General features: G+C 43.0%; 1 protein-coding gene across 1 annotated transcript in view; it reads left to right on the top strand.

Moving 5' to 3' along the window:
- LOC144599474 (sodium/hydrogen exchanger 9-like) overlaps nucleotides 1–24,454 on the top strand; it is a 411,061-nt gene that overhangs the window by 239,874 nt on the left and 146,733 nt on the right. The window contains exons 11-12 of the mRNA XM_078410426.1: nucleotides 4,233–4,344; nucleotides 13,116–13,269. Of these exons, the coding sequence (XP_078266552.1) occupies nucleotides 4,233–4,344; nucleotides 13,116–13,269 (266 nt within the window). The remainder of the gene's footprint in view (nucleotides 1–4,232; nucleotides 4,345–13,115; nucleotides 13,270–24,454) is intronic.

Raw genomic sequence — 24,454 nt, 5'->3', positions numbered from 1 at the left:
ATCAATTAAAGGCAAAAAAAAAGGATGGTTTCTAGCTTGGCCGATATTACCGGCAACTGGGGTGAGATGTAGAGGATCTTAAAGACATCGTGCTGAATACACCTTCACATGGGATATAAGCGGATGTCTGTTTAACAGTGTAGGAAAAAAACTGCAGATGCTGGTTTAAATCGAAGGTAGACACAAAATGCTGAAGTAACTCAGCGGTTCAGGCTGCAGCTCGGGAGAGAAGAAATGGGTAACGTTTCGGGTTGAGACCCTTCTTCAGACTGATGTCAGGGGAGGGGGCGGGACAAAGAGAGAATGTAGTCGGAGACAGGAAGACTAGTGGGAGATGGGGGAGGGGATAGAGAGGGAAAGCAGAGACTATCTGAAGTTGGAGGTCAATGTTCATACCGCTGAGGTGTAAACAACCCAATCTACTGTATCCGCTGTTCCAAGCGTCAACTTCTCTACGTCGGCGAGACCACGCGCAGGCTCGGCGATCGTTTCACTGAACACCTCCGCTCAGTCCGTCTGAACCTACCTAATCTCCCGGTGGCTCAACACTTCAACTCCCCCTCCCATTCTCAATATGACCTTTCTGTCCTGGCCCTCCTCCATTGTCAGAGTGAGGCCCAGCACAAATTAGAGGAACAGCACCTCGTATTTTGTTTGGGTAGTTTACACCCCAGCAGTATGAACATTGACTTCTCTAACTTCCAATAGTCCCTGCTTTCCATCTTTATCCCCTCCCCCTTCCCAGTTCTTCCACTAGTCTTCCTGACTACATCCTATCTTTGTCCCGCCCCCTCCCCTGACATCAGTCTGAAGAAGGGTCTCGACCCGAAACATCACCCATTCCATCTCTCCCGAGATGCTGCCTAACCTGGTGCACGGTGGCGCAGCGGTAGAGTTGCTGCCTTACAGCGAATGCAGCGCCGGAGACTCAGGTTCGATCCTGACTGCGGGCGCTGTCTGTACGGAGTTTGTACGTTCTCCCCGTGACCTGCGTGGGTTTTTTCCGAGATCTTCGGTTTCCTCCCACACTCCAAAGACGTACAGGTATGTAGGTTAATTGACTGGGTAAATGTAAAAATTGTCCCTAGTGTGTGTAGGATAGTGTTAATGTGCGGGGATCGCTGGGCGGCGCGGACTCGGTGGGCCGAAGGGCCTGTTTCCGCGCTGTATCTCTAAATCTAAAAAAAAATCTAACCCGCTGAGTTACTCCAGCATTTTGTGTCTACCTGTCTGTTTAACAGCACAAGAATGAACCTGATTTAGATAAAAAATAATGAAAACATTATAGCATAGCTGAGGACCCAATGGTGTGAAGCTGCCATCCACATAATTATTAGTGAACACCCTTCAGTTAGAAACCTGCCTAACCATCTGATGCAAGGTCATGGACTAGAAACATTAACATTGACTTTTTTTCTCTCTGCAACTGCTACCTGACCTATTAAAAATGTCCAGCATTTTGTGTTCTTGTTCATAATATTTAACTGCTTTAGTCCAAACCTGAGTACAGTAATGCACTGTATGTGAGAAACATCATGCTAAATATAATTTGAACAGATTAATGCACATAATTAATTGGCCTAGAATTTTTTCTGTCCCATGTGAGGAAGATGCTATGAGGTTGCAGGGTGACTTGGACAGGTTGTGTGAGTGGGCGGATGCTTGGCAGGTGCAGTTTAATGTGGATAAGTGTGAAGTTATCCACTTTGGTGGTAAGAATAGGAAGGCAGATTATTATCTGAATGGTGGCAAGTTAGGACGTAAAACGTGATCTGGGTGTCCTAGTGCATCAGTCACTGAAAGGAAGCCTGCAGGTACAGCAGGCAGTGAAGAAAGCCAATGGAATGTTGGCCTTCATAACAAGAGGAGTTGAGTATAGGAGCAAAGAGGTCCTTCTGCAGTTGTACAGGGCCCTAGTGAGACCGCACCTGGAGTACTGTGTGCAGTTTTGGTCTCCAAATTTGAGGAAGGATATTCTTGCCATTGAATGCATTCAATGCATTCTCTGAATGCATTCACGAAAGAGCTAGATAGAGCTCTTAAAGATAGCGGAGTCAGGGGGTACGGGGAGAAAGCAGGAACGGGATACTGATTGAGAATGATCAGCCATGATCGCATTGAATGGCGGTGCTGGCTCGAAGGGCCGAATGGCCTACTCCTGCACCTATTGTCTATTGTCTAAACTAAATGATGTTAGCTCTCTCCCTAACACTGTTTCAAAGAAGTTTGAAAAATGGCTCAATTTGTTAACTTCACGTTATACTTCTCTGCTCGAGGAACAACAACTTGAGGTTTCTAATTCCCTATGTCAATGATCCTATTCCTCACAATTCTTAACTTTAAAAAGTAGCCTTTAAAGGTTCATATTACGCTATAACTAACAAGCACAGCTGCTACAGAGCGCAAGCAAAGAATGCATGCATGCCAAATGATGGTGGGGTGGGGTGGGATGGAGGGAAGGGATAGACAGTGGCAAAGGGATAGACTTCTGGAGGCAAGAGACACACAGGGCAGCTTCCTGGTGTACAGCATTAAGTGAGTAAGAGGTTGCCAGGGAGGTGTCCCGAAGGTATGAGTAGACTTAATGAGCGGCCAAACATTTGAACGGTCCAATGCCCTATCCATGTCTGAATGTAAACACCTCTTTTATGAAAACTCTTCAAATAGAATTGTGTTGGATTTAGGTAAAAGGTTTTGTTTAGTTTAGAGATATAGCGCGGACACAAGCCCTTCGACACACCGAGTTCGCGCCAACCAGCAATCCCCGCACATTAACACTATCCTACACACTAGGGTCAAATTACAATTTTACCAAGCCAATTAGCCTACAAACCTGTACATCTTTTGAAAACCCTTGCAGGTCAATAGACAATAGACAATAGGTGCAGGAGTAGGCCATTCGGCCCTTCGAGCCAGCACCGCCATTCAATGTGATCATGGCTGATCATTCTCAATCAGTACCCCATTCCTGCCTTCTCCCCATACCCCCTGACTCCGCTATCCTTAAGAGCTCTATCTAGTTCTTTCGTGAATGCATTCAGAGAATTGGCCTCCATTGCCTTCTGAGGCAGAGAATTCCACAGATTCACAACTCTCTGACTGAAAAAGTTTTTCCTCATCTCCGTTCTAAATGGCCTACCCCTTATTCTTAAACTGTGGCCCCTGATTCTGAACTCCCCCAACATTGGGAACATGTTTCCTGCCTCTTAATCAGGTCACGGGGAGAAGGTACAATCTCCATACAGATAGCACCCGTAGTCAGGATCGAACCCGGGTCCGTGGCACGGTAAGGCAGCAACACTGTCGCTGTGCTCCATGCCTCCACTGTTCTCTCTTACAGTGCAGTATGCATGCTAATGGAGAAGTTCCAGGTTGAATTCTTAACATATTTTAAGACTACCCCACTTTCCAGCACCTATCATTACAGAACTATTAAGAGCTGATAGACCTACTGCCGCAAGCTTTGAATGTTGCTGAGCTAAGGATGTTTACGAGTGGAACAGGCAGCTGGTTCCTTGACTGCAGGATGCTCAATTATTTAATCATGGAGTTCTGATTGTCACGTATTCTCTGTTTCTGGAACCCTGGCTAATTGCTGGACCAATATTCAGCCCAGAGATAGAAGTACAGATCCCACCACAACAGGAGTGGAGTGTAATGTCACGTAATTAAATAAATCTGGTATGAAAAGCTGGCACCAGTAAAGGTAACAATGGTGCCCATCTGGTTCAATAATGTCATGCAAGGGAAGGAAGCTGGCCTAAATGTGACTTCAGATTCAGCAAGGTGGTTGACTCTAAACAGCAACCTCAGTTCAGGGGCATTTTCAGATGGACAATAAACCTAATATTGTCCCCAACATACATATCCCATAAACAAATAAGTAAAATAAAGAATAAAAGGCAATTTCCTCAAATTAATCTTTGCAGGTTTTCACGATTTCCAGATTCCCTGAACTTCTATTCTTTATATTTATTCCAGTAATTTTTCCTTCAGTAGTTTGACCTTTAAAGTGATCTGAAGATAACGTATAAGGGGCATTGTTCTTGTCTGAACAATTACTTGGAGTTATAATGTTCCTTTAATGAAATAAGGTTCACAGAAACGTCTTGGTTCAGTGCGATGGGTATTGTTGGTTTGTAACATACTAAGTATTCTAAAAATCTAAACTGTAATCTAAATATATATTAGCTGATATATTTGCTGTTTTCCTTAACGTATGGCTTCAATAGCTCGCTATCTTTGTGGGGCGTGCTTGTAATATATACCCTCTGACCTTTCTGCTGAACCTGAGACGGAAAAGGAGGATTCCTTGGAACTTCCAACACATGATGATGTTTTCAGGTAAGTCAGTTGCCTCTGAATGATGATACCTTGTCCTTAACAAGTGTACAAAATTGCAGATTTAAATCAGAAAATAGAAGGAAGTTTGCCCTGGTAGTGGATGGCTGAAGGAGCAGTTACAGAATCTTAGCAAAAGATACATGGAGGATGTGATTTAAAGCACTTTTACTCAGACTGTCGTTACGATCTGAAATTCACTTACTTCAGGGGTGGTGGAAGCAGAATCATTTAATAGCTTCAGCAGTATATTGGATAGGCACCTGAGACAGAATAAGTTGCTCGGCTCTGTGGGAAAGTGGGGGAAGGGAGAACTAGGACCGAAGATAGACACAAAGTGCTGGAGTAATTCAGTGAGTCAGGCATCATCTCTGGAGAAAAAGAATGGGGGACATTTTGGGTCGGAACCCTTCTTCAGACAAATAGGACTGTTGGCCTACATAGATCCAGCTGTCTCAGTGGGCCAATGGGCTTCCTTTGTTGCTATGATAATCAGGCAAAATATTTTTTAAATCATGTCTGTGTTCTTTATTAAAGGAGTTGCCTTAATGTCGGTTGTTGGTAGTATTTGTAGAATCTTCTTGTCATCATTGTTTGAGGTGACCTTCAAGGGACATAAGGGGTGAATCCAAATTTACATTTTACCTTGCATTCACGCTTTTGTTTATACTAGAATATGAATTGTTGCAGCATGAAAATAGCTAGTTTGATCCATTGTGTCTGTACCAGCTCTTCTTAGAGCAATCCTGTCAGAACCATTCCTCTCTTCTCTTTATCTCAAAAAGTCAGTGTACTGCAGCAATTGATGTTCAAGTATCCTAAATGGGACTGGAACCTAAAGTATCACAAAATGCTGGAGCAACTCAGCAGGTCAGGCAGCATCTCTGGAGAGAAGGAATGGGTGACGTTTCGGTTCGAGACCCTTCTTCAGACTGCTTCAGACCCTTCTTCGGACTAGAACCTACATCTTTAATGACTAAGAAGCAAGTGTTGCCATAGAACCATAGCTAATGTGTCTTCAGTTTGATTTTGGTCCCCTTTGCAACCGACATGGTTAATCTGCAATGATCAGAGTCACGTTAATCCATAAACCTCTCTCTCATTGGCCTTATTTGGGCAAATTAATTTAATACCTTGTCATACTTCCAACATCAAGCAACCAAGGGCGGCGGTGATGCAGCGACAGAGTTGTTGCCTTACAGTGCCAGAGACCCAGGTTCGATCCTAACTACGAGTGCTGTCTGTACAGAGTTTGTACGTTCTTCCCATGATCTGCATGGGTTTTCTCAGGGATCCCCGGATTCTTCCCACATTGCAAAGATGTACAGATTTGTAGGCTAATTGGCTTGGTATAATTGTAAATTGTTCCGAGTGTGTGTAGGAGAGTGTTAATGTGCGGGGAATTGCTGGACTCGGAAGACCGAAGGGCCTTTTTCCGCCATGTATGTGTTGGGTAAGATTGAGAAGCTGACCTGTGCAGGACCCCACATGCCGGAACCCTGCCTGCTCCTTCATTAGGGATGGCTCTATCACCTGGCTGAGGCGAGTCAAGATGAGTCTCTCAAACAGCTTGTAGATGTGGCAAAGAAGTGATATTGGCCTGTAGCTCTTTGTTGCTGAAGAATCTTTGCCTGGCTTCAGCAATGCTATGACACATGCGCGATGCCAGATTTTTGGGATGTGACATCTCTCCATGCAGGTGGTAAACATGGCCAGCAACCACTGTTTTGCAATTCATCCAAGGTGCTTGATCTGTTCATTCATGATGTTATCCAGACCTGCAGCTTTACCTATTTTGGCTGTGCAGATAGCAGCAACTAGTTCTTTCATTGTGAAAGGCTGACACAGTTGTGGGTTATCAGAGTGACCTTCATAGCACTGCTGGGGTTTCTGCTTTGTCACTGGTGAGTCAGTTTTGTCATTGAATAGGAGTTGGTGTGCTACTTGATTAGCATCAGGCCGGTCAGTATGGAGTGACTTGGTCTTCTTTGGGTCCATGTTAATCCAATTGAGAGTGGCCCAAGCCTTCTTGCTGCTGTGTGTCATATCCATGGATTCAATCAGATCCTGCCATGACTTGCGCTGATCAGATGCGACAGCTGCAGTAACAGCTTCCCCGGTGGCTGTAATATCAGCAGAAAATAATAATAATAATAATATTATTAGAAAAGGGGTCGGATTCATACTTGATGCAAATTGAAGGTTGAAGATCACATGGAATGGAGTCAGATTGGAGCACTGTGACAGTCCAGTCTATCTCGGTGTGACTCTTGATCGATCTCTGACCTACAAAGCACACATCACCAAGCTTAAAGGAAAAGTCAGTTCCAAAAATGCTCTTCTTAGCAAGTTAAGTACCTCAAAATGTGGAGCAAATTCTAAACCCATTTGATCAACAGCTCTGGCTCTCTGCTTCTCCACTGCCGAGTATGCCTGCGCAGTATGGGAGCGCTCAGCTCATGCGAGGAAGATTGATCCTGTGCTAAACACAAGCTGTCGCTGCATCAGTGGATGCATGAAACCTACCAAGACTGACAACATCTACCTACTCTCTGGCATTGCACCCTCTGGAATCAGAAGAGCTGTAGCCAGTCAAAAAGAACGCCTCAGACAATCAGAGGATGAAAGACACCCCCTACATGACCACCCTTTGCTGCCTCAGCGTGGTTTGAAATCACGCAGAAGTTTCCTCTCTTCTGTCCATCCCCTGGACTGCAGTGCATCTTCCAGAAGGCTCAAACTCTGGGAAGAGAGACTAGAGAAATCTCTGGAAGACACTCACATGGCAATCGATCCCTCTGAGAAACTCCACAAAAGGTTCCGACCAACCGTGGATAACCTGGCGCAGTCTCAACAGACTGCAGACAGGCATGGGGAGGAGCAAATCAAACATGCTGAAGTGGGGATGTACTGAAGATGCGGCAGACTGCGAGTGTGGACGGGGCCTCCAGACTATGGAACATCTCCTGAGCTGTGACAAGCTGCATGACACATGCTCTGTAAAGCATCTTGCAGAGGCCAACGACGTGGCACTAAAATTTGCCCACTATTGGCAAACAGCTGTGTGATGACACAAATAAATAAAACCCACCGTAGTTCTTCCAGCAGTTTATTAATTGCTTTCTATTAAGTAAGAAACCTACCTGACAAGCAGAAGCAGAGAATTGTGATTCTGGCTGTGTTTTAAACAGCCAGTGGAATCACAGTACATGAGTTGGAAGCTCACTTCAAGAAAAACCTGCCACCTGGTTGATGTTAGACCAGATGTGTGCATAGACCAGATGTGTGCAGATAATCCCCAAATGAATGGAATACAATCTGGTATTAATGGAACCTTTTGTTTTCATTAAAGGGTAAAAGACCATGTAATTATAGCTGATGAGCTGCTAAGAGATATCATGTTAAGATTTTACAATCTGATTGGAACTAACAGCATGGTGACTGGCTGCATTGTGAAACGCAGGCACAGATAGCCCTGTTTGTGCACCGGTGTTTTAAGAATAACCTAGGTTATCAGCCTTCTCTCCAAAATTATTGGAAACAAAAGGTTGCTTTAATGTAATTTCTGCATGGGAATTGTTAAAGCTCCATCTTGGATTCTGACCATTGCTTTAGTTGGTTATCTCAGAGTCAGAAAATTATGCTGTCATAGATCAGAAATGCAAGCGGATTTCTGTGTGGTTCTGAGAACGCCGGACAATTGGTGAGGCTATTCACTGGAAGAGACATTTAAAGAAGGCAAACAGGCAGTTTGCAGCCCAGTGGTATGAACATCGACTTCTCCAACTTTAGATAGTTCCTCTGTCCCTCCCTTCCCCTCCTCCTTCCCAGATCTCCCTCTATCTTCCTGTCTCCACCTATATCCTTCCTATGTCCCGCCCCCCTGACATCAGTCTGAGGAAGGGTCTCGACCCGAAACGTCACCCATTCCTTCTCTCCCGAGATGCTGCCTGACCTACTGAGTTACTCCAGCATTTTGTGAATAAATCGATTTGTACCAGCATCTGCAGTTATTTTCTTATACTACTTTAAAGAAGGTCCCATCTACTGTCTCAGGTGGCCATGAAAGACCCCATATTTTGGCAATATTTTGAAAACTAGGAGAATTCTCTCCAATGTCCTGGTAGACGTTTATCCCTTCAACAATATCACTGAAAGTGTTTGGTCATCATTATGTTGCTACTTGTGGGAGCTTGCACAGTGTAAATTAGCCACTTTCTATCTGCATGCTGTGAAAACATTATTTGATCCATTATTTGATTCCATTTGTACAAAAACACACAGGTCTACATTTCACAGCCCTGAATGTTGGCATTTGTAGTCCAGGCTTCCATGCCGAGTCACTAAAGCAGTGTATCCACCAATGTGCAGAACAGGTCCAGGATGAATGGCAGATGCAAACATCAGTCCCCTTTCCTGACTAACCACAGGATATTAGCGGTCTTTAATCACAGATTCATCCCCCCAAAGTGAAGATCAAACTAACTGAGTTTATAAAGTTGGTAGAAGAGTAATCAAGTGCATTCCATCGATATAATAAAGATAATTTGCTTCCTATCTTTCTCCTCTTTTAGGTGCTCATTATTTGTTCTTGGGCATAGAGGGGTTCATATTTCAAGCATCCAATCTCAATATTAACTACTCCCAAGTCATCTTTGCCAAGACCAAATGGGATAATACCCTTTGATCCCTGCCCCACGGTACACCTCAATCCCTGCTGCACTACTCATTTTTAAGGGAAGGAATAGAGGGCAAAATCTGCCACTCAGTTGGAGATTATTGTTTTGTTCACTGCAATCGCACAAAGTGTCAAAGGATCGGGAATGAGTCCAGCAGTGGCACATGAGAAATCCCAAGGAGAAAGCCCGAGTCCTGTCACAGGTGAAATCAATGCTGAATAGCTTGAGGAGAATTGCACTAAAACTGCTATTTGGAAAGCCATTGATTTTTCTTTTATCTCAAGCTCCAGACGTTAGCAAACACTATTAATCCCCTGATATGAACTCCTTTAGACAATTACAACTGCCAGTCCCAATAACTATCAAGCCGAGCTCCATCTAAGCTTTCAGGCTGGCTCTGGAAGATGTGGTTTCCAGGCCTGGATTGCCAACCTGTGATAATGATATCAACAGGTGCGTGTGCCTACTAAGCAATGGGAGTATGGCTTGCTCAGTGGTTATCTTCACTATTCATTAAACTTTTATTTTAAAAAGTCTGCATTAAACAAATTGATCTACAGTACTCAGTAAATAGCTGAACAGTTCCATCTTTTTTCATATAAACATCTAATGAAGTTATATTTTATCATTACCATTGTAACATAGCAGTGTGCAAGGCTGTGGCAAATAGATACCCAGCCTAATTGCATTCTCACTCTGCCCATAGTCTTATTTAAAAATGCAACAAGGGTTTCTGTCTCCGCTGTCTTTGTGAAATGAGTTCTGGACTTTCACAACTCTCTAAATGAAATGTTCTCCCTTGTAATCTCCAGCAGCTCTTCAAACCAAAGCCCTTGGTTACTGATCTTTCCATTAAGAGAAATAAGTTCTTCCACTCTACTCTGTCCAGGCCTCTCATTCAATTAAACAACTCAATTAAATCTCCCTCAGCCTCCTTTATTACAAGGAAGCAAACATAGTCTAGACATTCTTGCAACTAAAATTCTCCACTAATGGCTTTCTCTTCATTGGAGAGTGATGACATTTTACATAAAACTCCTGTTAAAACAGGCTTTTTAGGATCACTTCTCCTTATTATCTATACAGTCCAGTAATGAGAATTTGTTTAGTTCCAGCACTGAACATTTCCTGTAAATCAGCGCCATTTCAAAAGAACTACCGATCTTCAGTAGAGTCGACGCCACTGGCACAGCTGTGCGTACTGACAAAGCAGGGCAGTCAGGTGCAGCTGAAATGATGGGGATTTTGACACCACGCCAGCTCCCCACATCCCCAGCATACTTCCTGTTCTTGTTCAATCACTTGATAATAAAATTGAAGAGCTCGGTGCAAGACTGCCGTTTCAAAGGAATACCAATGACTGCTGTGTTCTTTGTTTCACTGAAACATCACTCACCATGACCACAATCTGCTCATTTCCACATTTATTGCATGGACCATATAAAATCCACAGACAAGTGGAAAGGCAGAAGCATCTGCTTTTTGGTCAATGATTTGGAGTGCACTGATGTGACTCAATTCTGCTCCCCTGGTCTGGAATACTTGTTTATAAAATGCCGTCCCCTTTATCAACCGAAGGAATTCACCTCTGCCATCTTAATGGTGGTCTACATACCACCCCATGCCAACACCAAGCTGGTACTGGCCAAATTATACTCAGTCATCAACTCTCTTAAGATAGCAAATCCTGATGCCCCTGTTCATTATTACTGGTGACTTCAGTCAAGCTAACATCAGGAACAGAATACCAAATACCATCAGCATGGCTCCTGACCCATGTGAGGTGTTAACACTCTTGATCACTGCTATACCACCATCAAGTACACCTATCACTTCATCTTTCACTTCGATCAGCTTGATCATCTATCAGTGCTGTTTCTGCCAACTTAAAGACCAATACTGAAACATGAAGCACCTACAGCAGTAATCTGAGGAGGCCAAGAGTCTACTTCAAGACTGTCTTGAGTCAATGGATTTTAACATGTTCAAGGCCACAATGTTTAACCTGAATGAGTATACTGTATTCTTAGTCGCCACCAGTTTCATCAAGGAATATGTTGACGGCTGTATTCTGACAGAATTCGGTTAGAATTGGTCATAACATTTCCTCCACTGTGATCCACAACACTGGTGCCCCTCCGGGTTGTGAGCTCAATCTCTTGCTCTACTCTTACCCAAACCAGTTCTGGATTTAACTTGACGGATGTCCATTGATCCCATGGGATTTTACTTTTAGTTATAGAGAACTACAGCATAGAAGCAGGGTGGCATGGTGGCGCAACAGTAGAGTTACTGCCTTACAGCACCAAAGACCCAGTTCGATCCTGGCTATGGGTGTGGTCTGTATGGAGTTCCAGGATAACCTGGTCATCCTATTTTTGCGGCTAACCAGTGGTTTGCATCTTGCAGTGTAGCCTCTGTATTTCTGTTCTTGAAGTCTTCTGCGGACAGTGGTCATTAACAAATCCACACCTGAATCCTGAAGCGTGTTTCTGATCTGTCGGACAGGTGTTTGGGGATTTCTCTTTATTATAGAGAGAATTCTTCTGTCATCAACTGTGGAGGTCTTCCTGGGCCTGCCAGTCCCTTTGCGATTAGTAAGCTCACCAGTGCTCTCTTTCTTCGTAATGAAGTTCCAAACAGTTGATTGTGGTAAGCCTAAGGTTTGGCTGATGTCTCTAACAGTTTTATTCTTAGTCTCAGAATGGTTTCTTTGACTTTCATTGGCACAATTTTGGTCCTCATGTTGATAAACAGCAATAAAAGTTTCCAAAGGTGATGGAAAGACTGGAGGAAAGACTAGGTGCCGAGAGCTCTCTAATACCTGCATTAAGGAGGCAATTAAACACACCTGAGCAATTACAGACGCCTGTGAAGGCATGTGTCCCAAACATTATGGTGCCCTGAAATGTGGGGACTATGTATAAATACAGCTGTAATTTCTACACGGTGAAACCAAAATGTATAAAAATGGCCTTTAAACAAAATCTGACAATATGCATTTTAACCATGTGTTTTTTTCTATTACAAATCTCAAATTGTGGAGTACAGAGGCAAATAAATAGATGGATCTTTGTCCCAAACATTATGGAGGGCACTGTAAACGCTAAACATCAACCAAGAATACGGCATCTTCTTATCAGCAAGAATCCCCTTGAGTGCATCATTCTTTAGATTTTAGAGATACTCTACAGTGTGGAAACAGGTCCTTTCAGTCCATCGAGTCTGTGTCAACCAGCGATCACCCCGTGAACTAGCACTGTCCTACATACTAGGGACAATTTACAATTTTACAAAAGCTAATTGACCTACAAATCTGCACATCTTTGGAATGTGGGAGGAAACAGGAGCACCCAGAGAAACCCCATGCAGTCAACATACAAACTCTGTACAGCCAGGACCCACAGTCAGGATCAAACCCAAGATCTCAGCAACTCAATTAATAAGCAGTCTACCAGCAAGCTTTCTTCCCAACCAATGCTCAGTTTAAGTGAGCATTACCTGTTTTTCCTCTCTCTGCTCACCTGTATGTTGTGGAAGCACCCACACCACCAGCTGGTGAGTATCCTTGTACAAACATATCGGGGGATATACCTTCTCCCTACACCAGCCACCTGTTGCTCACCTTATGATGGTTCCAACTGAAAACACAACAGCAATCAACACCACCTTTCTTCCTGAGACCAGAAGTGGATGATAATCTGCCAACGATCTTTTTGGATGCTAAAATACACTGAGGGAACGCTGATCTATCTTTTGACAAGTGTGATTAATTTAAAGGGAAATTGAGGTCATTTGTTCTGAATTGATGCAAATGTGGGGCTATTTCTGGTTTTCAGTTCACTCCCTGCATATTGTTCTGATTGAGCAATCAGGAGTTTCAATGACTAGACAACACATGTCCCTTGAGCTGGATAAGCAGAAGAATGAATTCTGGTTCGGGCACCTGTTTTAGCTGTGTCTATTTTGCCAAGCAGAGATTTGAAGTTTCAAGTTCTATTTCTGGTGATAACTAGGCTGATTGGCTGCTAAAGCCCTGGTCTCTTGTCACCTACATCTGTAGATTAACATCATAATTTCACCCTTTGTTCCTAGGCTTGCGTGGTGCTATTGCGTTTGCCCTGGCAATCCGAGATACCAACTCGAAACCCAAGCAGATGATGTTCACCACCACCCTGATGATTGTGTTCTTCACCGTCTGGGTGTTTGGCGGGGGCACCACTCAAATGCTCACATGGCTTCACATCAGGTCAGTAACCAACCCAGTATTTTCAGATCAGGTGTGTAGGAAAGAACTGCAGATGCTGTTTTATACCGAAGATAGATGCAAAATGGTGGAGTAACTCAGCAGGTCAGGCAGCATCACTGGAGAAAAAGAATAGGTGACGTGATAGGTGACGTTTCAGGTCAGAACATCTGAAAAAGGTTCACAGCCCTATTCCTTTTCTCCAGAGATGCTGCCTGATCCACTGAGTTACTCCACCATTTTTAGAATAGGGAAAGCCTCAATTTCCATCTATTCTGAAAACTTTTGTGAAGGAATAAATGTAATTTTCTCAAGTTCTAAGGAGCAGGATTTCTAAATTGCATATTGCCACAGGCATATGTAATGTCAATCAGAGCTCCATAGAAGGTAAGTGATGAAACTTCGATCACCTAACAACACTGACCCCATATCCAAATTTGATGGTGATGTAACTCAGATACACTCTTTCTTTAATAACATTAGGCAGTTAACTAGCCTTAAGCTAAACATTGTTGCTCCAAGTTTGGCCATTCAAAAGAAGACATGTTGAGCAGGCAATCAAACAGTACTTCTACTGCTCAGCTAAGTTTGCGAGATTGAATATATGGGGTCAGAATAATCATTTTAAGCATGGAGAAAACCACCATTCACTACAGTACCTATTGTGGATAACTACTCAATTTGGGAATCCTCTTTTGTCAGAAGGCCTTCTCCAGGAAGGCCAAGAATTGCTTGTTTGACAATCTTAAGTGAAGTCGTTTTCACTTCTGTAGAATGATGCCAAGGACAAGAGTTCTGCCTCCACACTCTGATCTCATGTTAATAAAAAGATTTGCTACTGGAAAGGTTTGCACTCTCCTTGAACCTTCTAATGTTCTATTCATCGATAGTCATTCTACAAGGCCAGCCAAAGACATGCTTACAGTTCGTGCCAAGTTAGCTGTATGGTGTGAAAACTGGGGGAAACAAAGTATAATTCTTCTTAATTGTGTTGGAACATTATTTGGCGAAAGTGATAGGTGGGAGCAGTGACTGTAAACAAATCATAATCTCATTATATCTCTATGTGACCCAGTGGACATAGAACAAAACTCGAAAGTATTATTGAATCGGAACTCTGGAGGGAGATGGTTCTTTTTCTGTTGTCACAACCATTCATCCTGGATACCTATGTAGAAAAAAAGGCCATTGTGTTTAGACAGGGCTAATCGATGCAGCATTGTTAGTGCAGTGTTACCAATAGTCAATGCAAAGACATTTGAGAATATTAAATGAAAAGATGCTGGAGTGTTCACAGAATCATGAATTGTTGCAGCACAAAAACAGGCCATCTAGATCATTATCTGATCTCTGGTGTTTAACTCTGCTAAAGTCTTTTTACTCTAATACCATTCACCTACTTGCTTCACAGAAATGTTTGTCTTCATTTTTGAAATCAAATAAAAGACTCCTTTTTAAAAGTAATTAGTTATGACAGGGCTCTCCAACTTCGAATAGTCTCCTTTAAAATTAAATTTAATCTACCTTCCACTTCTAATTCTTCTTGTGATTGAAAATAAAAAATTTTAAAAGCTACAAAGTAAAAAATGGGCAGCAAAGTGGTGCAGCTGGTAGAGCTGTTGCCTCACAGCGCCAGACACCAGGTTCGATCCTGACCACGGGTGCTGTCTATGTGTGTGCAATTTGCATGTTTTCCCTGGATTTCCTCCGGGTGCTCCAGTTTCCTCCCACTTCCCAAAGACTTGCAGGTTTGTAGTTGGCCTGTACTGTTGGTTAAATTCCACGTGGAGGGGTGGTTACCTGTTACCTCATGACACTTCCTCGCCTCCTTTCTTAATAGTTAGTGTGGTCAATTTCAGCCATTAATTCCCATCGTTGATTCCACCCCCTCACAACTCTAGATTTTAAAAACTTTTCAGAGCTCCAAATTTCTTATTTTTGATCACACTATTTTGATCACAAATCACATTTCGTTGCCGATAGATGGTTCTTAGAAATGCTTTAGATTTTAGAGATACAGCGTGGAAACAGGCCCTTCCGCCCATGAGTGCACGCCGACCAGCGATCACCCCGTACACTAGCACTATCCTACACACCAGGGACAATTAGCAATTTATAAAAGTCAATTAACCTACAAACCTGTACACCTTTGGAGTGTGGGTGGAAACCGGAGCACCCGGAGAAAAACCCACCCGGTCACAGGGAGAACGTACAAACACCGTACAGAAACCCATCATCAGGATTGAGCCCGGGCCCTGGCACTGTGAGGCAGCAACTCTACCGCTGCACCACCATGTCGTTAATACATGCTGAAGCTTAAAATGTAACAACCTATAACATCCAAAGTATATGAACATTGGGTTACTAGTCAAAGAATGAGTGAAGTTGTAGAAGCTGCTGTTCTGTGGCCAGAGGAGTCTGAACTTGATGTAGTAGCGATATATGGCTCTGACCGATGGAGCTCTGGAGCACACCATTAATCAAGGAAATGTGTGTTTCTGGGTGCTGTCTCCCCAACAGGCAAATTTCATCAGTCAACATAAAATACAGCTTGTGTACCATTACTGCTTTGAAAACAAGGGGGAAATTCCTGGGCAAACTATCCCTAGTTATCTGCATAATTATTTTCATTAGAAAATAAGCCCACTTGCAATTTAGCTGGTCTATAATGCAAAATGTCAAGTGCCACAAGCACCACAGGTATTCCTTGTATGCCATTGCCGACATATTGATGTACAGTAGCACCGTTACACTGGACCACTTAATTGACTCTAAATCCTATTGCGATTTTGAAAGGAGTTATGTTAAAATAAGTATTTTGAAAGGCGTTGGGTTAAAACAAGTAAACCAAAAACAGTATAAGAATAATAACTCTAAGCAGAACTATTATATCAGTCTATGAGTCTGAAGAAGGGCCCGGATCCGAATTGTTACCTGTCCATTCCCTTCAGGGATGCTGCCTGACCTGCAGAATTACTCCAGCACGTGGTGTTTTACTCAAGATACCAGCATCTGCAGTTCTGTATGACTTCACTATGAAATATTAGTTGCACATTTCCTCTGTTGTTATATTTGGCTTTGGAGGTGGCTGTTATGGGAACTGCAAACTTGGCCTGTTTTTTTAAGATTGTTGTGCAGCTGCTCTACACAGAAAGAGCTGCACTACAACATGGGTGCAATGTAGGCCGATTACTGCCCGATAACCATTGTAGGATGTTGCTCCAGATTGCCATCTTCTTTAGTTCCTTTTTTGAGAAGACGCCAGGTTTTCACACAATATCAGAAACACAAGTAGGAAATGACCAGCCTTATTTTTCTTTGTGTTTATATTTTTGAATCATGTTCAACAATGATTCATTGGTACTTTAATATATGTATAATATATTGACATTTGAAATGTGATGCTTACCTTGAAATGCAAATGAGAAAATGGTGTATTATTTGTCAGGGTAACAGCCAACCTCCTTGTAGTAAGTTAATCCTATTATAGACCATTAAGATTAGCACTATTAATTATATTAAACAAATTCTGCCTATGACACAGGGCTAAATTGTTCCAATGCCTCATCTGGACACATCGATCCACGATTGTGCTGTCCCTCAGCCCACACGCCTCAAAGCTCTGGGGTGCCTCCCTGAGCCGACCTCAGGCCATCCAGGGTGTCTCTGAGGCTGGAGGTGAGCCCACAGCCCACCTGCACCATTCCTTTCCTCTGTACGCACAGCCAGTATTCTGCACTATAGCTCCAGAAACCTTTTAATTTCCCCATGGAAGCTTGAGAAATTAGCTTCAAGCAATTAAATAATCTTTAGAATTACAACAAAAAATGGTCTTAGTAACAATAAGCAGAAAACAGATGCCACAACAAAGCCCCATTTGCTTCGCTCATATGCTTGAAGGGAAGAAATCTATTATTCTTGCACGGTCAAGCCTACATTCTTAGACCTACATAGAGTCCCCGGACTCTCAGTCCGAAGAAGGTTCTCGACCCGAACCGTCACCCATTTCTTCTATCCAGAGATGCTGCCTGTCCCGCGGAGTTACTCCATCATTCTGTGCCTGTCTTCAGTGTAAACCAGCATCTGCAGATCCGTCCTACTGCATTCTTTTTTTCTTGGCCTGTCCTTGGTCTTGCCATTCCAGTTCTATAGCATGACTAATGAGGACAATGTAGGATCCCAACAGATTTTGCCACAGTTAGGGCAGGAGGTGCCTGATAGCCAAATCTATTGTATTCCACCATAGAATAGCGCAGCACAGAAACAGCACCTGTGGCCCAACATGTCTGTGCCAACCTTTACGTCATGTTGAACTACACATCTTCCTACTTGTGGTCTGTATCTCTCCATTCCCTGCCTGCTCATGTGTCTGTCCAATACTCTGTAGATAATATTCACAAAATGCTGGAGTAACTCAGCAGGTCAGGCAGCATCTCGGGAGAGAAGGAATGGGTGACATTTCGGGTCGAGACCCTTCTTCAGACTGCAGCATACCAGCATTGTACCAGCATCTGCAGTTATTTTCTTATACTCTGTAGGTAATTGTGGTTCATATCCAATTGATCAATCCGTATTATGAAAACAGTTTTAATTAGCTTCGTCCAGCTACTCAGTGGCCTTCTCTGCTACTAAGAGTAACATGGCAACATATTTTGAGATACTAGAGGCTGCAGATGCTGGAATCTCTAGCATTAAACAAGAAACTCAGATGGTCAAGCAGCATGTGTGAGGGAAATAGCCGACATTTTGGATCTTCATCTGGATGAAAAGGCAGAGAAAATAACCAGTACTCCTTCCCTTCCATGCTCTGACTTCAGTTGAAGGGTTCCAACCCAAACCATTGACTGTCCATTTCTCTCCACAAATGCTTCCTGGCACACTGTTTATGGCAGCATATTGAGTATAGATCCACCACCGACTTTCTGGCACTCTTGGTTCCAGAGCCTTACCGTATTATCCATTTTGCCGGACCAACAGAGGTCACGTCCTTGGGAGGGAGGGGGAGTGGGGGGGGCTGAGATCCCAGCCTGCATAGTCGACTGTGGAAGTCGACTATGGGAACGGATCTGCCGGCGCCGGCCAGGCCGGAGTTTCAGAGTCCCGGACGCTGGGGGCAGATTCGACCCGCTGATCAGCGTGGAAGTCCCGATGAGATCGAGATCGGCTGCCTCACCCAGCCTAGGGGTCACATTTTCTGGGAGTGGGAGAGGGCTTCTGGGGGGGATTTCAAGTGTGCTCTTGTAATTTTGTCTGGATTAAAGGACCACCAGTTGCTGGAAAATCGGTGGTGGACCTGCATTACAATTTGCCATAGCTCCTACAAGCTAAGATGGAGATTTCTCAGTATGGAGCTCTATAGCTCATTGTTGACATCAGTGAAAGTTATTTTAATTATAAACAGTCATTTCAACACACACTATTACATTTCATAATGCACAGAATTTGTGTTAGATTGCAAAGAAAAAAATGGATCAAAAAAGAAAAATTGAAATACAAATTTTGAATATCTTAATTATAATATCTGTTTGGAACCAGAAATGATGTTGCTATTCAGAGACTATTTCCAAGTTGTAAATACTACTGGAAAAAAGAGACAAATGGTACATTTTTAACAAAACATGCAGCAATCACTTGTGCCCACTCTGCAGTATTCAATTCTACACCTTAAACAGCCTCCATTTATGCAACATCTCCATTACTTTTCTGCAGCAATCATCTACCATTTTATGCAGATTTTTTTTCTCCTTCATGCAACAGCTCTGATATAATATTGACATATTTCACGTTGTATGCCCCTCTCTCTTTAATGCATCATTCATTTCTCTGTCATAAGCAACCTTCACCTTCTGTTGATGCAGCATTTTCATCTCCTTTTATTGCAGCATTCCCCTTTGCCACCACATAGTATTTCCATTTAGTTCATGCAGTATTCCCATCACCTTTGAAGCACTGTTCCATTCTCTCTTTGACACCTCATTCCATTCTCTTTCTCTGCAGCTTCACGCTCACAATTTATGTAACATTCCCATTCACCTTTGAGTGCCATTTGTAAACACATTTGTTCTCCTTTTATGCAGCAATCTGTGGGTTTTTTTGCAGCAGCTCTTTATCGTTTATACATCACCCCCCTTCCTCTTAACAGCAATCCCCTCTCACATTTCCCCTTGCTTTCTATGTAATATTCCCCTTGCTTTCTCTCGCATTCCCCTATTTTCTACAAAATTCCTCTCTATTTTCAAACAGCATTTAGCTTCCCTTTTAGAGAGCAATGTTTTAACCTTTGTTGAGCCAATAACCACACCTATTCCCCTCTTCCACTAATACAGCTCTCCCTCGTTCCATTGTATGAAGCATTTCCTCTCTCCCCTTCATTCAGCATTCCCTTCTCCTCTGTATGCACCATTCCCTCTTCCTTTTCTGCTGCATTCGCTCTCTCCATTTTATGCACTATTCCCTCTCCCGTTCATGTAGGTTCCTCTTCATTTTCTGTACCATTCCCTTTTCCTTTTCTGCAATTATCTCCTTTATGGACCATTCCTTCTCCCTTATACAATATTCCCTCTTCCCTATATGCACCATCCCCTCTTCCCTTTAGCCACCTTTCCCTCTCTCTTTGCACACCTTTCCCTCCCTCACATATCCACTGTCCCCTCTCCCCATATGCACCATCCCCCCTTCCCTTTCTGCATCATCCCTTCATTCTCCCTTTATGCACCATTCCCTATACTTTGACGCAGCATTCCCGTACGCAGCATTCCTCCTCCCTTCCTGCAGCATTGCCTCTCTTCCGTATGCAGTCTTCCTTTTATGCAGCTTTTTTCTTTCGCTTTAGGAAACATACCCCATCTCTTTCACACTGCATTTTGCTCTACTTACAGTACATGGAATTTCATAGCATTTTTATGCAGCTTGCCTCTTCTCTTATTCTTTTATGCAGCAAACATCTTACCTATGTTCTTTTCCCTTTTCCTGCAGCTTGCCCTTCTCCTTTTCTGCTGATCTTTCAGTGTGGGAACATTTAGATTTTGCTGACCATGAAAATATTGGATTTTATTTTTATTATCCTCAGTAGTCTGAAGTATTTTCTGTGTTCATGAATATCTTCGATCATAATAATATTAATTACATCTTAATGTGGCAAACATGGAAATTGATGTCGATTTGTATAAGCTTAACTTGGCATTGGCCAGAATTGGTTACATTCAACATTTGAATAATTTAGGGACGGAATTAGAAGTTGGATCCAATGCACAGATATCCATAGTGCAAATCAATGGATGGAAACAGATAGTTTCCCCTTCAGGTCTGGAATCAGACAGGGCTGCTCTCGAGAGTCATAAAGTCTTACACGTGAAAACACTGCCCACTTCAGCCCACCTGACCAACATGTGCCATCTACAATAGTCCCATTTGCCTGCATTTGGCCCATATCCCTCTAAACGATCCCATCCATGTACCTGTCTAATTGCTTCTTAAACATCGCAATAACACCTGCTTCGACTACCTCCTCCAGCAGTTCATTCCATATACCCACCACCCTGTATGAGGAAAAAGTTACCCCTCCGATTCCTATAAAATCTTTCCACCTTCACCTTAAGCCTATGCTCTCTGGTTCTCGATTCCCCTTCTCTGCTCTACAACACTTCCCAGAGCCCCACCATTCACTGTGTAGGTCCTGCCCGTGTTAGACATTCCAAAATGCAACACCTCAGGTTCTCGATATTAAATTCCATATGCGGATGATGTTACTGTCGCCTGCTCCGATCCACGACCAGTTTGATTTAACATCAGAAACAAAAGAAAACTGCAAGAAGAGTGAAGTTTGGCTCTGGAGCAACTAGCCCAACAGGTCCACTGTCCCCTTCTTGATCAGGTCTGGGTACTTGAAAGTGATGTGGTACTGGTTCAGAAGGGCTGAGGAATGTAACAAAGGTTGAGCAGATAGGAAGGGTTAAACAAAACCTGACCTATTGAGTTATTCCAGCACTGTGTGGTTTGCTCAAGATTCCACCATTTGCAGTTCCTTGTGTCTAAGGTTAAACAAAAATTGGGGCTGTGGGAGCTCAATAACTAGAGAGAACTTGGTCAACGGGTGGTCTTGGTGTTGTGGTGTTGTTATATGTTTTTCAGCCCACAGCTTCCATCATCCACCCAGTCCCATGCTTGTATTCAGTGTCATTGTTTCAATTGCTTTCGCCTCTGTCCTTTCAAACCCATATCACGCACCCTCCTCCTATTTTGGTCATCTTTACCATACTCACATTTCCCTCCAAGTTTCACTTAACCCCATCCATGAGAGGGTTTGCACATTAGTAATTGGTTCATTAAAGTACCGTACAAATTTGGTGCATGTGGGGCTGCATGATTGTAGCTCGAAAGAAGCAGGAGAGGACTATCCTTTCCACCTGCAGTGAGCTGACATTCCTCTCAAAATACTTTTTCATCTTGAAATAAATGTTATTCATAAACATAAACAACAAATATGAAAAACAGTGCTTGGCTTTCTTTGCATTCATAATGTTATTTAGTCTCTGCATTCATAGTGTTCTTGGCTCTATACATTTGTATTGTGAGCATGTTCTGTATACAGAGCATCATTGCCATTTATGTGGCCCCCTTTGCGCAATACAAAACCACTAGTGTTTGAAAGGCTTTTACACAGGACCCTGCCCCTCACTGTCTGGTGGCAGAAATAGCTTAGACTCCAGTCCTTCCCCACAAAATCTTTGTGTTGCACCGAGCTTCAGTGCATGCTGCAGGCTGGTATCACAAAATGCTGGAGTAACTCAGCAGGTCAGGCAGCATCTAGGAGAGAGGGAATCGGTGACGTTTCGGGTTGAGACCCTTCTTCAGACTCTGACGAAGGGTCTCGACCTGAAACGTCACCCATTCCCTCTCTCCTAGATGCTGCCTGACCTGCTGAGTTACTCCAGCATTTTGTGATACCTTCGATTTGTACCAGCATCTGCAGTTATTTCCCTACACATCCTGCAGGCTGGAATGTGTTAATCGCCAGAATGTGGATCGCCAGTGGACGTCCATCTACACTGGAAGACCACCAAATTTCAGGAAGACCAAAGTCTCATCGAGATGATGATGGTCCTGCAGCTCTTGATGTTTGTCTCAGTGTGCATCCCTGGGAACAGCCCTTACTTAGATCAGAGAGTCCTCTGCAATGCAGCTTCTCAGGGTGAACTTTAACAATGAAACCCAGGGGAACAGGTAATTTGATCATCTTTGAAAAAATACTGGTCTCCGGGTTAAAAAAACAACTCTCGTTCAACTCTTTTAACCAGTACTCTCCACTCCTCATACACCTTTCCACGTTCCTTTCCTAAAGAATTCTTTTTTGTTTTAATCTTCCCAATTGTGAAAATGTTCTCTGCTCTAATGCTGCATTCATCTTTCTTTTTAAGGTACACAGCTTCTAGTTTTTATTCAGTATTCCTTCCTTTTTCGAGGTTTTACTTTCATACAATATTCATTTTTTTGTAGCTACAGGAGTATTATTTCTCTCCAAAGATCAGAGCAACATAACTACAGGCTTTGCCAAATGCCCCATTATATCTGTTTAGATAACACCAAAGTAATCCACAGTTATCAAATTTCTTCTCTGTCTTTTTATTCTTTGAAAACATTACAATCTCAATTGACTTTCTAAATAGGCGGAAGCTCAGCATGCCAACCATGCTATTTCAGCTGGTAATGGAAAAACAAACTCAGGCCAGTAAATGAAATTCAAAAAGCTGCAGATGCTGGAAATCAGAAACAAAAACAGTGTACAAGAAACACTGGGCCAGTTGGGCAGCATTTGCAGTAAGAGAAACAGGGTTAATGTTTTAGGATGAAGACCCTTAAATCAGAATTGGGGAAAAGAGAAAACAACCTTTAATTGAGAGAGGATGGGGGAAGGAAAGGATGGGACAAAAAGACTACCTTGTGAATTTGATTTTTGAAGGAATGACCATCAGGATCATTGAGAGTAGGGGAGTAGATGTTGTCGGCATGGAGTTTGACAAGGCTATTTACAAGATCTTGCATCGTAGGCTGGTCCAGAAGGTTAGTTCACATTGGATCCAAGGTGAGCTAGCTAACTCTGTACAAAATTGGTAGAAGTCAGAGGGTGGTAATGAAGCATTGTTTAACAGATTGGAAGCCCGTGAGCATCAGTGCTTGATCCTTTGATGTTTGTCATCTATATTAACGATTAGAATAAGAATGTAGTTGGCATGATTAATAGGTTTGCTGACAACAGCAAATTTGGTGGTATAGTGGAAGTAAGGAAAGTTATCTAAGCTTACAACAGGATTTAAATCAACTGAGAAAGTAGGCCAAAGTATGGCAGATGGTATTCAATGGACTAGAGTGAAACTTTAATTTGCATTTTGATAAATTAAACCAGGGCGGGACTAAGACAATAAATTGCAGGATCGTGGCAGTCTTGCCAAACTGGGAGACCTAGCAGTACAAGTAGATAGTTCCTTGAAAGTGGCGCACGGGTAGATAGGGTTGTGAAGAAGTCATTTGGCTTGTTCGCCTTCATCGATCAGGGCACTAAGTACAGGAGTTGAGATGGACACACAAGAACCTGCAGATGCTTGAGTCTTGAGCAAAGCGCAAAGTGCTGGTCGAACTCAGTGGGTCAGGCAGCATCTGTGGAGGGAATGGAGAGGCGATGTTTCAGGTTGGAATGGAATGGAATGGAATGGAATAGTTTATTGTCACATGTGACTAGGCACAGTGAAATTCTTTGCTGCATACCCAATGTATACAAATAGCGGCCACCCACAGCGCTGACAGGTTGGGACCATTCCAAGACATTGGTTGATAACCTTATAGAGATCATTTAAACCTTGAGGAGTATACACAAAGTGGATAGTCGCAGTCTTTTTCCCTTGGTTAGAGAGTCTAAAACTAGAGGCATAGATTTATGGTGAGAGAGGAAAGATTTAAGGGGACCTGACAGCCAACTTTTTCACACAGAGGGTGGTGAGTATGTGAGCATGAGTTGCCAGAGGAAATGGTTGGGTACAATTACAATGTTTAAAAGACATTTGGACAGGTACATGGATAGAAAAGATTTGGTGGAATATGGACCAAATATAGAAAAATTGGACCAATTTAGATGGGCAACTGAGTCGGCATGGGTAAGGTGGGCAAAAGAGCCTGTTTCCGTACTGCACACCTG

Source organism: Rhinoraja longicauda, chromosome 13, assembly GCF_053455715.1.
Source record: "Rhinoraja longicauda isolate Sanriku21f chromosome 13, sRhiLon1.1, whole genome shotgun sequence".
Lineage (NCBI taxonomy): Eukaryota > Metazoa > Chordata > Chondrichthyes > Rajiformes > Arhynchobatidae > Rhinoraja > Rhinoraja longicauda.
The sequence above is the reverse complement of the archived record's forward strand: the minus strand, read 5'-3'. Positions and strand labels throughout refer to the sequence as shown.